General features: G+C 34.0%; 2 protein-coding genes across 6 annotated transcripts in view; one reads left to right on the plus strand and one right to left on the minus strand.

Moving 5' to 3' along the window:
* Positions 1-12,393, plus strand: PCB (Pyruvate carboxylase). Of its 2 annotated transcripts, XM_081989502.1 has the most exons (18): positions 2-214; positions 3,743-4,047; positions 4,100-4,262; positions 4,315-4,478; positions 4,529-4,697; positions 5,025-5,263; positions 5,317-5,436; positions 5,489-5,712; positions 5,768-6,036; positions 6,225-6,257; positions 7,510-7,759; positions 7,809-7,956; positions 8,008-8,267; positions 8,324-8,555; positions 8,605-8,802; positions 8,857-9,066; positions 11,320-11,799; positions 11,859-12,393. In XM_081989502.1, exons 2-18 carry the CDS (start codon positions 3,802-3,804, stop codon positions 12,015-12,017), a joined length of 3,564 nt encoding a protein of 1,187 aa, XP_081845628.1. In that variant the 5' UTR covers positions 2-214; positions 3,743-3,801; the 3' UTR covers positions 12,018-12,393. The 2 variants fall into 2 exon arrangements, with proteins under 2 accessions (XP_081845629.1, XP_081845628.1); XM_081989503.1 differs by lacking the exon at positions 6,225-6,257 and having other exon boundaries at positions 1-214.
* The window catches only part of Plc21C (Phospholipase C at 21C), a 26,708-nt gene continuing 20,508 nt past the window's right edge, over positions 12,262-18,461 (minus strand). For 2 of the 4 annotated variants that reach the window (XM_081989490.1, XM_081989487.1), the window contains exons 17-21: positions 16,911-17,165; positions 16,800-16,851; positions 12,712-14,740; positions 12,515-12,656; positions 12,262-12,458 (exon numbers count right to left, since the gene is read on the minus strand). In XM_081989490.1, coding sequence (XP_081845616.1) covers positions 14,616-14,740; positions 16,800-16,851; positions 16,911-17,165 — 432 coding nt within the window. In that variant the 3' untranslated portion in view covers positions 12,262-12,458; positions 12,515-12,656; positions 12,712-14,615. Of the gene's footprint in view, positions 12,459-12,514; positions 12,657-12,697; positions 14,741-16,799; positions 16,852-16,910; positions 17,166-18,461 lie in introns of all 4 variants that reach the window. The other 2 variants (XM_081989488.1, XM_081989489.1) reach the window with 2 other exon arrangements.

An 18,461-nucleotide genomic window follows, 5' to 3' on the forward strand; every position in this document is an offset into this window, starting at 1 on the left:
TTCTCATTCAGATCCAACCAAACTAACCAACGTTCAGAACGTTATCGTGTTTAATACGCGCATGCCGCTTATACCACATACACGCGCTTAATTTTTGGTTTAAAAATATATTTGGTTTTTGGCTTTCAGTTTTCAGTTTGGTGCGAATACCAGCTGTGGTGTGTCGGTTGTGGTGAAAGGAACACACGTACAAGACAAAGGAGACCTTTACAATGTAAGTTTAGGGGAAAAATTAAAATAAGGTCATGACAAGCATCGCAAGGCCATTTGGGGTCGATATATTGTTTGCTCACCTAATAGGCTTGGCGTCATTTGAAGTGCGTTCAATCACAAAGAAGTTTAATTACATAAATATTACATGGGTTTTTTGTACGAAAAGCTCGTTTGTGTTTAGATTATATTGCTAAAGCTTAATCCAGAACACTTTACTTATTAAGTTTATTTTTCAGTTTCCAAATTTTTAATCCAACATTAGGGTAGGCTTTGTTAGGCAAAAGTCACACAGAAAAAATGAATGTTTTATTAGGAATTTTTAAGCAAACAGTCTTAATAGGGTACACTCTATTAATGTGATAATTTAGATAGTCTACAGAGTCCTTATCTGTAAGTAATTATAAAACTTAAATCCTTGCGGTCAAATTACATAACAAGAAGATTATCAAGAGAATTTGGATACATAAATAAGAAACAGACATCAAAGTTATTATTGATTTGCAGTCCAAACTATTATAACAACACCCAACCTGAAAAATTCTTATTTACTGGACTTTTATTGGTAAGGTCTTTGCAAAGGTCAATTTAATTGATAGGGTTTTGATTGAAAGGCATCCAAAGTCTACTCAAAGCACGATAAAAACGTGAACTTGCAAAAGTAATCTTTGTTGGTTTAAATTCATATTCAATATTACATTGTTATTAGTTAAATCTACTAAACCAATAAGCTAAGTATACCTTAAAAAGAATAGCACAATAACAATTTACTTTCGATTTCGTCAAGCAAATAAACCGCTACAATGTACGTACAATTATTGTAACCGGTTCCAAAACATAATATTCTTACATAATTAGTGCGTTTGTTAAAACGCACTTTTACACTACAGTAAAAAAAAATCCGACAAAAGTACAAAACACAAACCTCGTGTTTTCTTATAGAGATATAAATAGTAAATTACATCTAAAAATACTTTTGCTGTAGTGGTTTTGGTAAAAATCTCCTTTACAATTCATATATCTGGCAGGCAACTTCACTTTCAGTTACACACGTGGACACATTGAAAGTTGCATGTGCTTGTACGTAATTGAATTCACGTATACAGATAACTTAATGATACGTTAATAGGTTTTGTTTTTGGCACTTTAAATTTAAAGTATGTACTAAAATGTCTGGGTGCAACCTACATAATTAAATATCTCAATCATGGGTATTTAGTTTAATGAATTAGTCATTTTGTTCATATTTAATTCACAAGTTACAGTTGGTTCACTTTTAAATTGATATGAGATCTAAACCTACTTATTGGCTTCCTGAATTCCTGGATCTTAATGCAATAGACTTTTTTACTGTATGGTTATTTAAAAAATGCAGTATACCTGCTTTGGCTTCTTATTGTTCAAGTTTGCCGTTTAAAAACATCAGATAAATATTCTATCAATGTAGCCAGAGTGAATGAACTAATGATGGGCGTAAATTTACCGTGATCAGTTATTTACCGGTAAGGTAAAGTAAAATTTTCAATTCCACACTAATTGATATTATTTAATAAAATCTTAGAATGTTATTGCATGTTTTACAAAGCATTTTTTATTTAGGACATTTTTTCAAATAGTTGGTAAACTTAATGTGTTTTTTTAGAAAAATAAAACACACACAATGCATGTTTAGAATAAAATAATACTCTCAGATGCCAAGTTGATCTTCAGAACTAGAAAAAAAAATTATAAAAATTGCCACGTGCCTAAAAAGCTATTTGAAGTGGCCATTATATTGATTGTCCTACTACATATTTTTAAATTTTTAGGTGCTCTCAGCCATAAGTTTGTCACTTGAGTGTCATACCTAGGTACAACAGATGATTCAAGCAGTTCCTAACCTTAAGAAACATAAGGAAACTTGTTTCTAAGAAGTTTAAGTAAACTTGACCAATCATGATTACTTAGCATCAAACCAATAAGTTAAATCTTAGTCAAGAAGTTGAAAATCATTATCATAAACTTAAAAAATAAATCATTTTGTAAATCAAACACTGCAGAAATTCCAAAATGCTTTCAAAAGCTTTCCAAAACAGTCCACAGAAGCTTCCAAAAGGTTTTAGAACACTCTAAAGGCTTCCAAATGATCTTCAACTAGTCTGGAAGCTCTCAAACAATTTCAAGGCATTCTAAAAGCTACCGTATGCTTCTAAAGCAGTTTAAAAGATTCCATAAGTTTCTAGAACCTTCCATAAGTTTTCAAATACTTTAAAAGCAGTCTAAAACCTTCAATGCTTTTTAAACTCTCCAGAAACCTTAGTATAGTCTAAAAGATTTCAAAATACTACAGAAACTCCAAAATGCTTCTAAAGCAGTTGAAAGCCTTCCAAAAGTTTTAAGGGCAAAGCTGTTAAAACATTTGAAGACAGTCCAAAAATTTTCTTATAGAGCAGTTTAAAAGCTTCCAAAAGTATCTAGAACCGTCTACAAGGTTTCAAATGTCTTAAAATCAAAATCAGTCCATATCAAAACAGTCCAGAACTCAAAAAAAAAAGTAAAAAGTTTTGCATCTCTGAAAGAGTTTTGTGCTTTTTTAAAGCTTTTTATTCGTTTTTGATGGAAATAATTTTAGTTTTTAAGCGCTTTTTTCACATTTTTTTAATCCGGACTCAATATATCAACAACATTTTTCCAAAAGGAATATAAAAAATACAAGAATACATGTAAACTCATTTAAGATTAAAAGGGATTCCAAATTTAAAGCAGTAGTGATATGTAAAAATATTTTGCTTTTATCAAATTGTTATATTGTTTACTTAACTCCTCAGACGTAGATATATTTTGTGATTAAATATAGAAAAGCTTACACATATACTTCTCTGAGATTGAAAAATATGATTATCAGTTGAAGGATCTCTATTAAAATAACTAGGAAAAACTATGTCTTTGCTTCATAATCGCAACAATCAAGCAAACATCCCAAAGTCTTAAACGAGACAGAAGTAAATAAACAATGTACACAGTTGTCTATATAAATTTGACTTTCTTGGTACTTAATTAACTAGAAATTACTATTATATTTTGGTTTACAAATTGACTTTGAACTTGAACCAGTGCAATATCCGATAAAAGTTTCTGTTTTGATTGTTACTTCCATCCATCTATTTAGCGGGTTGACGCATTTGTGGTTTGCACCGTAATTGTTTACTCCACAAATGATGCATTTTAATGATTAACTGATCTAAAACTGGCTAAAAAAGTCTTGTCTGTATAACCAACCAAGAATAGAAACAAAATCTTGGAATTTGGTAAATTAACGTAAACTGGTTTTTGATTCAAATCTTGCCTGAATGGTTGATAAGCTGCATAGGAAAAACCTGTTCATTGGTAAACTATATTCAATTAAGTTAACCTTGCGCCACATGAGATACATTTAAAAGGTTATTGCCGCCATTAATGTTACAACCGATATACAAAGTCTCCAAAGATTTACCTATTTTGTAATATGTAAATATTTGACTTTAATAACACTTTTTTGTTTTGTCATTTTTAGATTCTGAGCAGCACCACCAAAAACACACAATTAGAACCAAAGTGAATTAGGATAGGACCATGTTGATAAGGCTGGTAGCACAAAACTCTCGTCTTCCTGCAAGTTCTACATTCAATTTAGCTACAAAATGTCGACACTACTCAGTAGAATACAAACCAATCAGGAGCGTCTTGGTAGCTAACAGAGGAGAAATTGCTGTTCGAGTTTTTCGAGCTTGTAATGAACTGGGAATCAAGTCGGTAGCTATTTACTCTAAAGAAGATAGAGGACATATTCACAGACTCAAGGCTGATGAATCATATTTGGTGAGTTAATTTTGGAGATGGTTTGAATTAGATTTAACATTAACCTGATTAGGTTGGTGAAGGTTTGGCGCCAGTAGAAGCATATCTAAACATCCCTGAAATCGTAAAAATATGCAAGGACCACGGTATCGATGCCGTTCATCCGGGATATGGTTTCCTGTCAGAACGTGCGGACTTTGCTCAAGCTGTCATAGATGCCGGTCTCCGATTTATCGGTAAATTTACACATCCTTTGCTCTATTTGCGTAATAAAGCTGAATCTTCTAGGACCGGCACCAAAGGTGGTTCACCAGATGGGTGATAAAGTAGCAGCTCGAGAAGCAGCCATAGCTGCAGGAGTTCCAATTGTTCCCGGAACGGACGGACCAGTCACATCTCTGGAAGAAGCAACAGACTTTTGCACGAAACATGGCCTTCCAGTCATATTCAAAGTATTTGCTTTCCAATATTTTTTAAACGTACTGTATTAACACTCATTTAGGCTGCCTATGGAGGTGGTGGAAGAGGAATGAGAGTGGTAACCAGCATGGACAAGCTAGAAGAAAACTTTAAGAGAGCTCATTCTGAAGCAGAGGCTGCTTTTGGCAACGGTGCTTTGTTTATTGAACGTTTTATTGAAAGACCAAGACATATAGAGGTGCAGTTGTTAGGTGAGTGGACAAGTGCAAAAAGTGTTTTAGTATAAAATGCAAAAATATAATGAATTAAGAGTTTAATTTCTAAATTTAAAAAAATCTGCAGCAGAAAATGCAAATTCAATTTCAGATGATTTTAGTTTTAACTTACATACTTAATGAAATGTATTTTTCAGCATGTTTTTGAGTTAATAAATATTATTGCCAAAAGTTTTGTTCTCTTCTATTTCATTATTTGTAACAGAAGAGCACAGCAAGTGTGGTTCTGTTTATTTCAACTGGTTACTCAAGTTTCTTTACTGTTTTTCTCCATTCTGCATATTCTATATGAACATTTTTTAGGTGATAAGGCTGGCAATGTTGTGCATTTATATGAAAGAGATTGTTCAGTACAACGTAGACATCAAAAGGTAGTAGAAATGGCTCCTGCTGCCCATCTGGACCCAAAAATTCGAGATTCTATGACTTCTATGGCTGTGAAATTGGCTAAAAGCGTCGGTTACGAAAACGCCGGAACTGTTGAATTTTTATGCGATCCTAATGGTAACTTTTACTTTATTGAAGTGAACGCTAGATTACAGGTAAATCAAAGAATGTATTGTGAAACTTGAGTGTAATTATTCAAGTGGTTTAGGTTGAACACACCGTGACTGAAGAAATAACAGGGATTGATCTGGTGCAAAGCCAAATTAGGGTGGCGGAAGGAGTAACGTTGCCCGAATTAGGAATTAAACAAGAAAATATTAAACCAAATGTTAGTGTGTACTGGTTTTTAATGGACGTTAAGCTAAAGTTTTGAGTTTTAGGGTTTTGCTATTCAATGTCGTGTTACTACAGAAGATCCAGCCAAAAATTTCCAGCCAGATACTGGAAGAATCGAAGTGTACAGATCTGGAGAAGGTATGGGTATTCGTTTGGATGGAGCTTCAGGATTTGCCGGAGCTATCATCTCACCTTACTACGATTCCTTGTTAGTCAAGGTGATTGCTCATTCCCATGACTTACCGAGTGCTTGCGCTAAAATGGACAGGTAATGCTACTAATATTCTGTTACAAAGATAATAATTTGACAATTATTTTCTAAGAGCTTTGAGAGAATTCCGTATTCGTGGCGTGAAAACAAACATTCCATTCTTAGTTAATGTAATTGGCAATCATAAATTCGTAAACGGATCCGTGGATACTTACTTTATTGACGAGAACCCGCAACTTTTCAAGATGGTACCAGCTAGAAACAGAGCTCAAAAACTGTTGGTTTATTTGGCTCAAGTTCTGGTTAACGGTCCTCAAACTCCTTTGGCAACTAAACTGAAACCCGCCGAAGTAAAACCCCAAGTTCCTAAGGTATCTCTAGGTAAATATTACTACGTATTGATTGGTTTGGATTCCAGTTTTGAAAATAATTCCTTTACGTATTTTTTGGAAAAAGTTTTGTTTTACTGCACACTTTTTCCTTTCATACTGGTATAATATAACTGCCTCGTATATTTTATTTGGTTTTGGTTGATTTCGCATGCTTTTGTTTTGTTTTCTTTTTAACAGAGTACCTGTCCCACACGCCAGAACAGAAACCTGGTTAGTATCATTATTATTTTTTTATTATATGCATGTTATTTGTTTGTCCTAGTGATGTTTTTGTGTTGATGCTGAAAAAATTTTGAATGTTTTAACAAAAAAATCAATGAAAATCAATGTTTTTCACGTTTACAGTCTGCTTTATATTTGAATAAACTTTTGGAAGTTTAATTAACAGTTAATAAAAATTATACAATTTCTTATGACAACTCCATTTCAGCTTTGTCTACCTATTTAACCAATCTCCTAAATGATGAGAAGTATAGTCTGTTTTTTCCTCCTCCAAAAGGTTTTTTTAAGTGTCGTTGGCTTACTGCTGTTTTGGACACCACTTTACGTAATCTAGTACTGGAGTGGAAGCACATTTTCTTAGAAAACCTGATATTTTGTTATATTTTGTTTTTTTGTTTTGCTCATCTTCTTTTCTCATTGAAACAAATAATTAATTGTAAATCTATATTAATTTACAAAGTAGTTTATTTAAACGCGCCTGTGTGTCTTTCAACTAAGTTTTTATGGTTTTTAGACTATAATATTTCAAATTTCCAGTCTATTTGAAGGTTTAAAATGTGATTTTCAAGTCAGTTTTCATGATTCTCAAACTAATTTCAATGGCCTAGTATTGATATTTGACTTCAAACTCTTGAAAATTGTGTTGGAGGCTTAAAATGTGCCTTTCAACTAAGTTTTTATAATTTTCAGTCTTGAAAATCAACTTCAAACTCATAAAAATTTACTTTGGGCCTTAAATTTTGTTTTTCTAGTCAGTTTTCGTGGTTTTCAGGCTAATTACAATGGTCTAGTGTTGAAATTTGATTTCAAACTCATAAAAATGTATTTGAAGGCTTAAAATTTGGTTTTTAAGTCAGTATTCACGGTTTCCAGGCTAATTTCAGTGATGTGGCTTAAAATGTGCATTTCAACTAAGTTTTCACAGCTTCCAGACTAGTATAGCAAAATTTCACTGTTGAAAATTGACTTTAAACTTAAGAAAATGTACTTAAGTTTTAAAATTTGTTTTTCCAGTCTACTCCCTGTTTGAATACTTGCTCAACTCAACTGAACTGTTCCATAAATGCTTTATCATTTATACTTACATTATTTCATAACATGCTGCATTACTAACAAAAATTTGCTATGCTTTTGGATGTAATACTCCGCAAAAATAATTCAAAATTTAATAATAACCTTAACAAAACAAAATTAATGTAAACAGTTTATGCACTAATTTTGTAATTTAAAAAAAATGTAGAAGTGCAACCTCCTAGAGGTTTCCGTCACATCTACAAAGAACAAGGACCAGAAGCTTTTGCAAAGGCAGTGCGTAACCACAAAGGACTGCTGCTGATGGATACAACTTTCCGTGATGCTCATCAGTCCCTTTTGGCTACACGAGTTCGTTCTCATGATTTGCTGAAAGTATCTCCATTTGTCGCACACAATTTCAGTCAGTTGTACTCTTTGGAAAACTGGGGAGGTGCCACTTTTGACGTGGCTTTAAGGTAACTGATTAAAAGTACCTACTTGCTTGTTCTATTGGATTTTTATTAGATTTTTGCACGAGTGTCCCTGGGATCGTCTTGAAGAAATGCGAAAACGAATTCCAAACGTTCCGTTCCAGATGTTGCTTAGGGGCGCTAATGCTGTTGGATACACCAACTATCCCGACAATGTGGTTTTTAAATTTTGTGAACTTGCTGTAAGTCACACATTAGGCAAATTACAAAAAAGTGACCAAAGTGTTTTGTAGGTACAAACTGGGATGGACATCTTCAGGGTGTTTGACTCTCTAAACTATTTGCCCAACTTGATTCTTGGTATGGAAGCTGCCGGAAAAGCTGGAGGGATCGTCGAAGCTGCAATTTCCTATTCGGGCGACGTCAGCAACCCCAACAAGAAAAAATATGACCTTAAGTACTACACTAACATAGCGGACGAGTTGGTGAAAGCTGGCACTCATGTACTTGCTATTAAAGATATGGCTGGATTGCTAAAACCTAAAGCAGCAAAGTACTTAATTGTTTATTTAGTTGTGTTTTTTTGGGAAACAAATGTTTGTATTATAGACTGTTGATAACAGCATTACGTGACAAGCATCCGGATATACCTATTCACATTCATACTCACGACACTAGTGGAGCTGGGGTGGCTTCTATGTTAGCTTGTGCTGAAGCAGGAGCTGATGTTGTTGATGTAGCAGTAGATGCTATGTCCGGTTTAACGTCACAACCTAGCATGGGTGCTATTGTAGCCTCTTTACAAGGTACACCTTTGGATACTAACTTGGATCTTTCTCAGGTATTTTTTTTTTCAATTGTTTGTTTGTTATTAAACCACCGAGTTGCAGATCTCTGAATATTCAGCTTACTGGGAGCAAACCAGAACATTGTACGCTCCATTCGAATGTACCACCACAATGAAGAGTGGTAACGCTGACGTGTACAACAACGAAATTCCTGGTGGTCAATACACCAACTTGCAGTTCCAGGCTTATTCTTTGGGACTTGGAGATTTCTTCGAGGATGTTAAAAAAGCTTATGCTGAGGTCAGTAACAAACCAAACCACTAAGAAAATACTACTAATGTACGAAAATCCTAGGCTAATCAACTGTTGGGAGATATTATCAAAGTAACTCCATCCTCTAAAGTGGTAGGAGACTTGGCTCAATTTATGGTGCAAAACAAACTGAAACCACAAGATGTGTTGGACAAAGCTGAGGAACTTTCATTCCCTAAGTCAGTAGTAGAGTATCTGCAAGGTGCCATTGGTCAGCCCTACGGAGGTTTTCCAGAACCATTTAGATCCAAGGTGGGTTCTAAGTTTTATAAATTAAGTATGATAACGTTTACTTTATTTGACGAGCTAAGAGCATTATGTTTTGGTTAAATGTTAAAAGTAGTCATGGGTAGTTTACCATTTGACCGGTAAATTACCTGAAAATTACTGATAAATTACGAATACTGTGTTTCTGGAAGTTCAAATTTTGACACCGCTTTTCTCCCTGACTGTACCAATTTTTGTAATGTTTTTTTAGGTTATTGGATAGGAAATTTAATGAGGATTTCAAAAATGTGCTTAAAAACGTGATTCGGTTACTCTAAGTGGGTTTTACAGGCGATTTTGTCCCTGACTGTAATTAACAGTATTCAAATTTCAGATTACAATTTCACTGATTTCTAAATTTATGCACCAAACAGACACTTTGCACCACAAAGTGTAAGAAAGTTTTAATCGCCATTAGAATATGCCAGTAGCTTCTGAAACATTCTAATAGACATCTCAAAGTACCAGAAGCCTGTAAAAAATATGTTTTAAGTTTCAGAGGCCTCTGAAACCTTTTAACACTCTTCCAAAGTTGCCAGAATCTTCCAAGAAATATTTTGCAAATGCCAGAGGCCACTAAAACATACTAATGGACATCTCAAAATACCAGAAAGTTTTAATAGCGATTAGAATGTGCGAGAAGTCTCTAAAACCTTTTGAGAAGCTTCTAAAGATGCCAGAAGCCTCTAACAACTATTTTGAAAATGCCAGAAGTGTCTGAAATCATTTAAGAGTATTCTAAAGTTGCCAGAAGCCTCTAGCAGACATTTTAAATGTGCCAAAGAACTCTGAAATATTCTAATGGACATTCCAAAGTGTAAGAAAGTTTTAATAGCCATTAGAATATGCCAGTAGCTTCTGAAACATTCTAATAGACATCTCAAAGTACCAGAAGCCTGTAAAAAATATGTTTTAAGTTTCAGAGGCCTCTGAAACCTTTTAACACTCTTCCAAAGTTGCCAGAATGTTCCAAGAAATATTTTGCAAAATGCCAGAGGCCACTAAAACATACTAATGGACATCTCAAAATACCAGAAAGTTTTAATAGCGATTAGAATGTGCGAGAAGCCTCTAGAACCTTTTGAGAAGCTTCTAAAGATGCCAGAAGCCTCTAAGAACTATTTTGAAAATGCCAGAAGTCTCTGAAATCATTTAAGAGTATTCTAAAGTTGCCAGAAGCCTCTAGCAGACATTTTAAATGTGCCAAAGAACTCTGAAACATTCTAATAAACATCTCAAAGTACCAGAAGCCTGTAAAAGTCCCAGAGGCCTCTGAAACCTTTTAGCACTCTTCTAAAGTTGCTAGTAGCATCTAAGAACTATTTTGACAGTGCCAGAGACCTCTGAAACATTCTAATGGTCATCTCAAAGTACCAGAAAGTTCTAATAGTTATTAGATTGGAGAAGTTTTGTATTTGACGTTTTCTTCTAAATTCAAACTTGAGGAAGTTCAATACATGCCTAAACTTAAATCAAAATCAAAATTTGTATGAAAAAATTACTTAATATACAGGGTGTGTATACAAGGGTTTTCAAAATTTAACAGTAGATTCTATAGATTAAAATATCTCAAAAACTTACATACTGCTTAAGTAACATAAATTATAAATTGACAAATTGCACTTTTGTAGAAAATCGATATGAAAACAAAACATCAAACCGCATAATTAGGTTATTGGATAGGAAATTTAATGAGGATTTCAAAAATCTCGGAAAAGGTGTGTTTCAAAAAATTTAATACAGAGTAAAAATGTTCCTAAAGAGATGCTAAACTAATCCCTGGAAGTTTTACTGTCCGTCAGTGTCGCTACTATACAGAGGGTACATGAAAAGTGTAGTGATTCAAATTTATTACTTTTCAAATTAATGACAACCATGACAGAAAAATAATATTTTTCAAGTAATCTTCAATTATACCCATAAATTTAATGGTAAAATTGGTAAATCTTCCTGTCACACTGAATTTTACTTTTCCAATTTTATTTTACCTTACCAAATATAAATAACCGGTTACGGTAAATTTACGCCCATCACTAGATAAAAGTGACTCTGAACTGTTTCCTGTTGAAACTTTCTGTTTAACAACGTAAAAAGTTCTTAAAATATTAATACAGAAACCCCAAAGAAAAAAAAATTCTATTGTAACCCTAGATAGATCCAAGAAGATGGTTACATGGAACAATATTTACTTTTAATTTTATAGAAGACTTGTACTTATTTTGTATGGTTTATCAATAGGTTTTAAGAGACATGCCACGTATCGAAGGCCGTCCTGGCGCAAGTCTGCCTCCTCTAGACTTCAAAAAACTTCAAGCTGAATTGCAAGAAATTTTCCCGTACGCAACCGAAAAAGATGTGATGAGCGCCGCACTTTATCCCCAAGTAACCAAAGAATACTTGGCTTTCGTAGACACTTACGGTCCAGTAGACAAGTTAGACACCAGGATATTCTTGACCGGACCTAAAGTGGGTGAAGAGTTTGAATGCACGATAGATCAAGGCAAAACGTTAGGAATTAAAACTTTGGCAACAGCGGAGGATTTGACTGAATCCGGAGATAGGGAGGTGTTCTTTGAATTGAACGGCACATTACGTTCTGTATTTATTAAGGACAAAGAAGGAACTAAAGATAAAGTGTTCCATCCTAAGGCTGATAAAACGAACAAGAATCAAGTAGGAGCTCCAATGCCTGGAACTGTGATTGATATTAGGATCAAGGTAAGCTGCCTACAGACATAGAAACCAAGTACCATTTCTATTGAAAATACTTTTATTAGGTGGGAGACCAATTGGAAAAAGGACATCCAGTGGTGATTCTGTCAGCAATGAAAATGGAAACAGTGGTCCAAAGTCCCGTGTCAGGAAAAGTAAAGGAAATCAGCGTACAAATGGGTCAAAAAATTGAGGCTGAAGACTTGTTGATCATTGTCGAATAAATGAACAAACAATGACCATACTTTTGTGTCAATAGGCTGTGCTCGAAGCATACCTATTTAAAATAGGCTTTTGTGGTCACTTGTATTGTTTAAGTTTGTAATCTTTAATGTTTTTTTGTTTCAAATGCACTGGATTGTTTCATACATTAAACATTCCTGTTACACAGATGTTTTTCGAAGTAAGAAATTAAAAACATTTATACAATATATTTACAAATTTAAGGCAAAAGTAATGGTACACAAACTACTTGAAAGATTTATATGAACGACGAAACAAAAGTTTACAGGCACTTGTTATATTGTTTTAAATATTGTTATTGTTATGTTTCCCAATTAAAATTTCCATTTTACAAAAAATATATTTTTTCCACAAAAATGTTTATTTTTTGATTAACTTACATCCGTAGTACACGGCGGCGCAAACAACGCCGAATTTTAAAACTGAAAACAGCACAAAACTGTGTAAACCACGTTAATGACTGTAATTTTAAACTTACGTCTGCCTAACGTACTGTGATCCTTTTCACATTTGGCCATGTTTTAACGACAATTTTGCGGCATTAACTAATCTCTAATTAATCGTATCCCTCCCACTATAAGTAACACTGCTACAGTGTATTTGGCTACTAAAAACAGAAACTAAAATTATTAATTTTAGTTATGAAAGTAATATTACTAACATGATATCACTTACTTGTCGTAAGGTCATTTGAGGACATTATCCTGTTAACATTCTTTTCACTGCGATAATTTATTATTCCAAAAAAAATACATTCTGTCAGTAATAGACATTGTCAATTTTGACAAGTTTATTAACAATCAGTAATTTTGTGGGTGATTACGCAAGACATGTAGCAATTGCAGAGTGGAGCAGAGATTTAGAATGAATACAGACATTGAATCAAGTAAGGAATTATTGAGTAATTTGTAAAAAATGTTGATTTATTCACTTACAGTAGTCAAAATTTGTGCTATAGTGTTCCTGGTTATCACTGGTATCAAGATGATTCGCTAGTAAACGTTATGCAAACCTGCAACAGCTTAACTCTATATTTGTAAATAATGGGCAATAATAAATAAATTCGTAATTTGAAAAGAAAATCTTGTCTCTGTTCCCTCTATTTCAATTTTTCTACCAGGAGTACAAGGAGGTTTTTTAAGTTTTCTTGACAATGGGTGAATAGGCCTTAGTATCAGAAGTAACAGGTTTTTAACTCCTGACGTAGGTCACTTGGGGGGGAGTACCTGTGGCGGTCACTATGCCTTTCCCCGACAACCTGGGGCCAACCTTGCTTACCTGAAGTGTTCAGCAACCGTTTCTTTATTGTCTTCAAGCAAAAAGAACAAGTAAGTATCAGGAGGTAGCAGATCCCCCATTTGTGCATTAAGAGACCCGGGACGGAAGTCGCCATCTGTGTCCCCCACATTCACCTACGGCGCAATTGAATGAAACTTCCAAAGTTAGTCGTAAAACAGTTTTGTTTATATTTGGTGGTATGTGAAGTTAGCTAAAAACCGCAAAGATTTGTTGTTTTTGCAAACTTAAATTAGTTGAATTTTGTGAATAGTGGGCAACAGCAGATTGATTAACACACATTTTTGTTTCCCTCTTTGATTGTATTGCTCCTTCCTGCTATATTTTTGTATTCATTGGTGTAAAGAATCTCTGAATCACTTGGCCATTTAGACATTTCAGCTTCTTTTTGATAATGAGTGAATTAAACGCTAATTTATGCACATAAAATCTATTTAGACATCAACATTGTTATGAAACACATGTAATACGTGATTTAGACAAATACAAAGAACAGTAAAATTATCAAAGGCACAAGTTGGAAAGTATAAAACCGAACTTTAAATTAATAAAACAAATCATAAAGACTTTCATAGACAAATACGTATTTTGGAATGTACCTCAAGATAAGGGTGTTTTGATGGTAAAGCTTGCCCAGCCACTTTTAAAAATAAAAACTCTTCTCGTTTCACAAGACATTTCTTGTGTAACGAATTGTTGAGATCACCTTTGTGTACTGGGCGAGCAAAATATGAAAATGATATAATATTAAGTACGATGACTAGATAATTGTGGCGATTGGGTACTTGGCGAGTAGATTTGTCATTAATACCAACTGAAGTTAATTAAAAAAAAAAAAAACAAAACGTACTAAAATGATGGTAGGCCGTTTCTCGACGAACTTATACAATGTTCATCATTCTATCTCAACTAAAATAGATCTACGGTATGTATAGTGAACTTACTAATTGCTACGGCTATTATTAAAAAGAGCACATTTAGTTGATATAAATAAATAATCCAAGTTGATGAACAGAAACTCAACCAATATGTACAGTTAATTAAAACTCATAAGCTACATTTTGTCAACTATTGAGATTAGTACTCCTTTTGTTGGTTATTTGGCCCGTAAATTCGAACAGGATTTATCCGCACGGCACCAAAAATAATAAAACTAACCAGTTTTCAGTCTCTACAATAATTTCTTCTGTCGTAAAAACTAAATCACAAAATTCGCATTAAGCGCAAAAATAGCAAAGTGAGAGTTTCTCTGGCTGACTACTTCTTTATGTTTTTTTTACAACCTATTTAAGCAAGCAATACATTTTGCAGCTATTCTTAAAAAGTGTGTTTTTACTGGCTGGAACGGGGTTCTTTAAAGGCATTCGGGGAATCGCACTTTCTAACTCGGTAGATCCTATTGAAGAGGCTGCAATATAAAAATTTCTTAAAAAAATTTGGGAGTAAAAACTAAATTTAAAAAATAAAAAAAACATTAAGTAAATCAGCTTGTTAATATAATCTCGTAGAAGAAGATGAACTCTGACGTATTTTAACAAAACAATATATTGTCCCACTGTCAAATTACGTCATCCTGACGTTCGGCCCCTTATTGGCGTTTCAAGATAAGAGATACTCCCTCTGGTGATCAGTTATGAAAACAATTTCAGGCATTCCAGCTGTCATTTCTCCGTTTTGCCCGATTTTAGTTCAAATGGCGCTGCGATCTTAACTTGAAACGCCAATAGTTGAAATTTTACCTTTTGAGAATGACGTCACTTTTTTACATCTTTGTTTCTCGCATATCAAACGTATGAAATAAACAATTATAGCAAAAAAAGGCACGTTGTTGATTTTGTCATCCTGTCTAATTAAAAACGTTGTCATTTACTGTCACAAATTCTAAATGTGTTGCTTTTTCACGAGCAGGGAAAAAATAGTTTTAAGATGGCTTCCGGATTAATTACACCAATGTATATGATGGAGCAACACGGGCTTTAAAACTGAGTACTGCTATCCTAAGCCGAATAAAAAAAGCTGACAACTCCTATTTCACCAACATTCCTAAGAAAATGTCGGTCAGAAAAACGAAAATAACTACATTTATGAAGAACACATTAACAGACCAAATTATTGTAGGAATGGAAATTTTGCAAAAAGAATTATTGAAACAAATTGGTGAATATTTAAAAACTCTGCCTTGCCATTATGATGCAAACTATTGGTTTTAAATGAAAATGGACCAGTAACTATAAATAACCACAGAAAAGTATCTCCAACTGGAAAATCAGTCAGTAATCTTAGTAAAAGTCAAAAATTTGTGATTTATTTCAAGACATGCGTGTTTTCTTACCTGCTTGACGTCATTTCAGATGGGTACAATTTTGACTATAGTATTTATCGCAAGAATCACCTCGTTATTTTTACAAAGCACTATACTTATTAGTCATCATTCTAAATAATTGTTAAAAGGGTCAATGAGTTTAGAATATGAATGCACTTGTTAATGTTTGTAAAAGCACAGCTCGTCGAGATAAACATAAAGAAATAGTCATTTGCAGCATGCCCATCACCTACCGAAAAAATTGAAAATGTGAAGGTTGCAATTAGGGATAAAAAATGAGCACCCACACGAAGCTCTCTCATTTTACCACATTTCCACCCTGCGATATCAACTAGTAATACATAAAACTCTCTATTAAACCTAAGAGCAAAACGCTAAATATGCTTCCAGAGCTACTTTTTTTACAGTTGTGACTAGATGATTAATTTACCAAGTTTACTATCTCTACGTATTGTTTTTCTGGTTATTACTACTCGTAGTCCGTATATAGATTATAGTTTTCTGCGTTAATATGCGGGTAGGTACTTATTTGAGCGTTTAAAGAGAGCACGCTTGTTATGGCACTGAGATTAATTTAGTCGAGGAAAGAATACAGATAGGCCTCAAGCGTAAATTAAGCGCGTAAAACAACCTACTAAATTAAACGCACAGTCTCGTAATTGAGATAATCAACAGGAACTTCAGCACGCAATCAAATTTTCTAAAACTATTTACAGAAAACTTAACAGCAACGGGCTAAGCGAAAATATCACTGAAAATTGTCTCTTGTCTCCTAAAGTCTACTATCACAATGAAACGACCAAAATACATCAACGTTCTAAGAGTTTTTTGGCTAAAGTGGGAAGTTCAAAGAGGTGGAAAATTCCGCTAATGTTTCCCCGAATAACTCCTCTACTTATCGCATTCTCCAAGTCTCAATTATTAAACCATCCGGTCGGCTATGCCGAGAAAAGGAACTAAGTGTATCTACCAATACAAACTACTCCAGTGGTTATTCACTTTTCTAATAGAGTTGATTGTCGCGTTTTACTTCTACGTCGCGGCTCTTACAGCCAGAATACGGTTTAAATGCCGTTCAAGTTTACTCATTACTCAACCAAACCGACTTTACAGCTAAATTAAATCACCACTCCGCTGGACTCACCATCAACTAACGCCAACCGGGTCTCGAATTCTTTACGTAAAGCTGCTCTTTCCTTAAAATTTAACAAAAAAATATCACATTTCTGAAATATTTCAGGTAAAATAATCTCACCTTGTCTCTAAACTCCCGGAATTGTTGTTGCACTGCTTCCTGTTGTTTGGTCATCTCTTCTTGCCGCTTCTTGTACAGTCCGTCAAGCTTTTCCTTGACCGACTTTCCTCGATCCACCACAGCGTTCATAGCTTCTCGTTTCACTCGCATCAGCTGTTCTCTGTTTCGATGTTGTTTAGATAACAATTTCACTTCTAGTTTGTGATCTGCCTGAATTTTTCTTACGAGGGCGTTTACTTCTTTTTCAAATCGTTCCTGCAAAACGATCTATATTTAGTTGTAACTAAATAATTTTATAGAACCATTTCGAAAGTGTCACTAAATGACTCTACAAGTGTCTTAAACTTTCCCGTAACTGTTTTAAATTGCCAGAAGCCTCTAGAAACCATTTTGAAAGTGTCAGAGACTACTAAATGTTACTGAGAACCTTCTTAAAAGTGTCAGAAGGTTCTAAAATTGTTTTAAATTGTTAAAGGCCTCTAGAACCATTTTGAAAGTGGCAGAAACCTCTAAATGCTAAAAAGTGTTAGAGCCCTCTACAAGTGTCTTAAATGTTCTCGTAACTGTTTTAAATTGCCAGAAGTCTTTAGAACCATTTTGAAAGTGTCAGAGACCTCTAAATGCTACTGAGAACCTTCTTAAAAGTGCTAGAGGGTTCTAAAATTGTTTTAAATTGTTAAGGACCTCTGGAACCATTTTGAAAGTGTCAGAGAGGTCTAAATGCTACAGACAACCTGCTAAAAAGTATTAGAGCCCTCTACAAAGGTCTAAAACTTTCCCGTGACTGTTTTAAATTGCCAGAAGCCTTTAGAACCATTTTAAAAGTGTCAGAGATGTTAAAATAATCAATTTTACAGAACATACTACATAAACATTATGTCATCTAATGACAATTTAAGATACTCAGGTTAAGGAAGATAGACGGTAATTATTATTCGAGTGTGCTTATGTTTTTTCCATTGTTTTATGTCAGTAAAATAAAGTTGTATAAAATCTAATAAAAAGTATCTTCAATCTCTTTGACCAGTTCATAAAGGGATAAAGGAAGCTGTAGAAATTAACAGGTTATGGGCCCAGTCCAGGAAAACCGGAAAAGTAAGCAGTAATTGTCCTGTTGTGAAACGTATTTTGAAAACCTGAAGGATAAGACAAATTATGGCAACAATCCCTAGTAATTTAATTGTAAAGCCATTTGACGGAAACGGCTTCTCAAATTGGGAATTTCGAGTAAGATTGTGTCTTGAGCAACAAGGTGTTTTGGAAATGTTGGAGAAAGATCCTCCGGAATCAACAGCCACAAATGAACTTGCAGTTTTTAATAAAAACGATGCTTGAAATGTTCTTGAAATGGTGAAAACCAAAACTACAGCTAAAGAAATCATGAATGAGTTGAAAGGTACTTTTCAAAAGCAAGGAATAGCAAACCAGGTACATTTGCAGAAGAAATTAAGAAACATGAAATACTTTGGAAAAGGAAAACTAAGTGAATTTTTGTTTGAATTTGAGAAAACAGTCTCAGAGTTAAAAAACTGTGGTGGAAACATAAATGAC

The sequence above is a fragment of the Ips typographus genome, linkage group LG11 (genome assembly GCF_016097725.1).
Source record: "Ips typographus isolate SLU linkage group LG11, UJ_Ityp_2.0, whole genome shotgun sequence".
Classification (NCBI taxonomy): domain Eukaryota; kingdom Metazoa; phylum Arthropoda; class Insecta; order Coleoptera; family Curculionidae; genus Ips; species Ips typographus.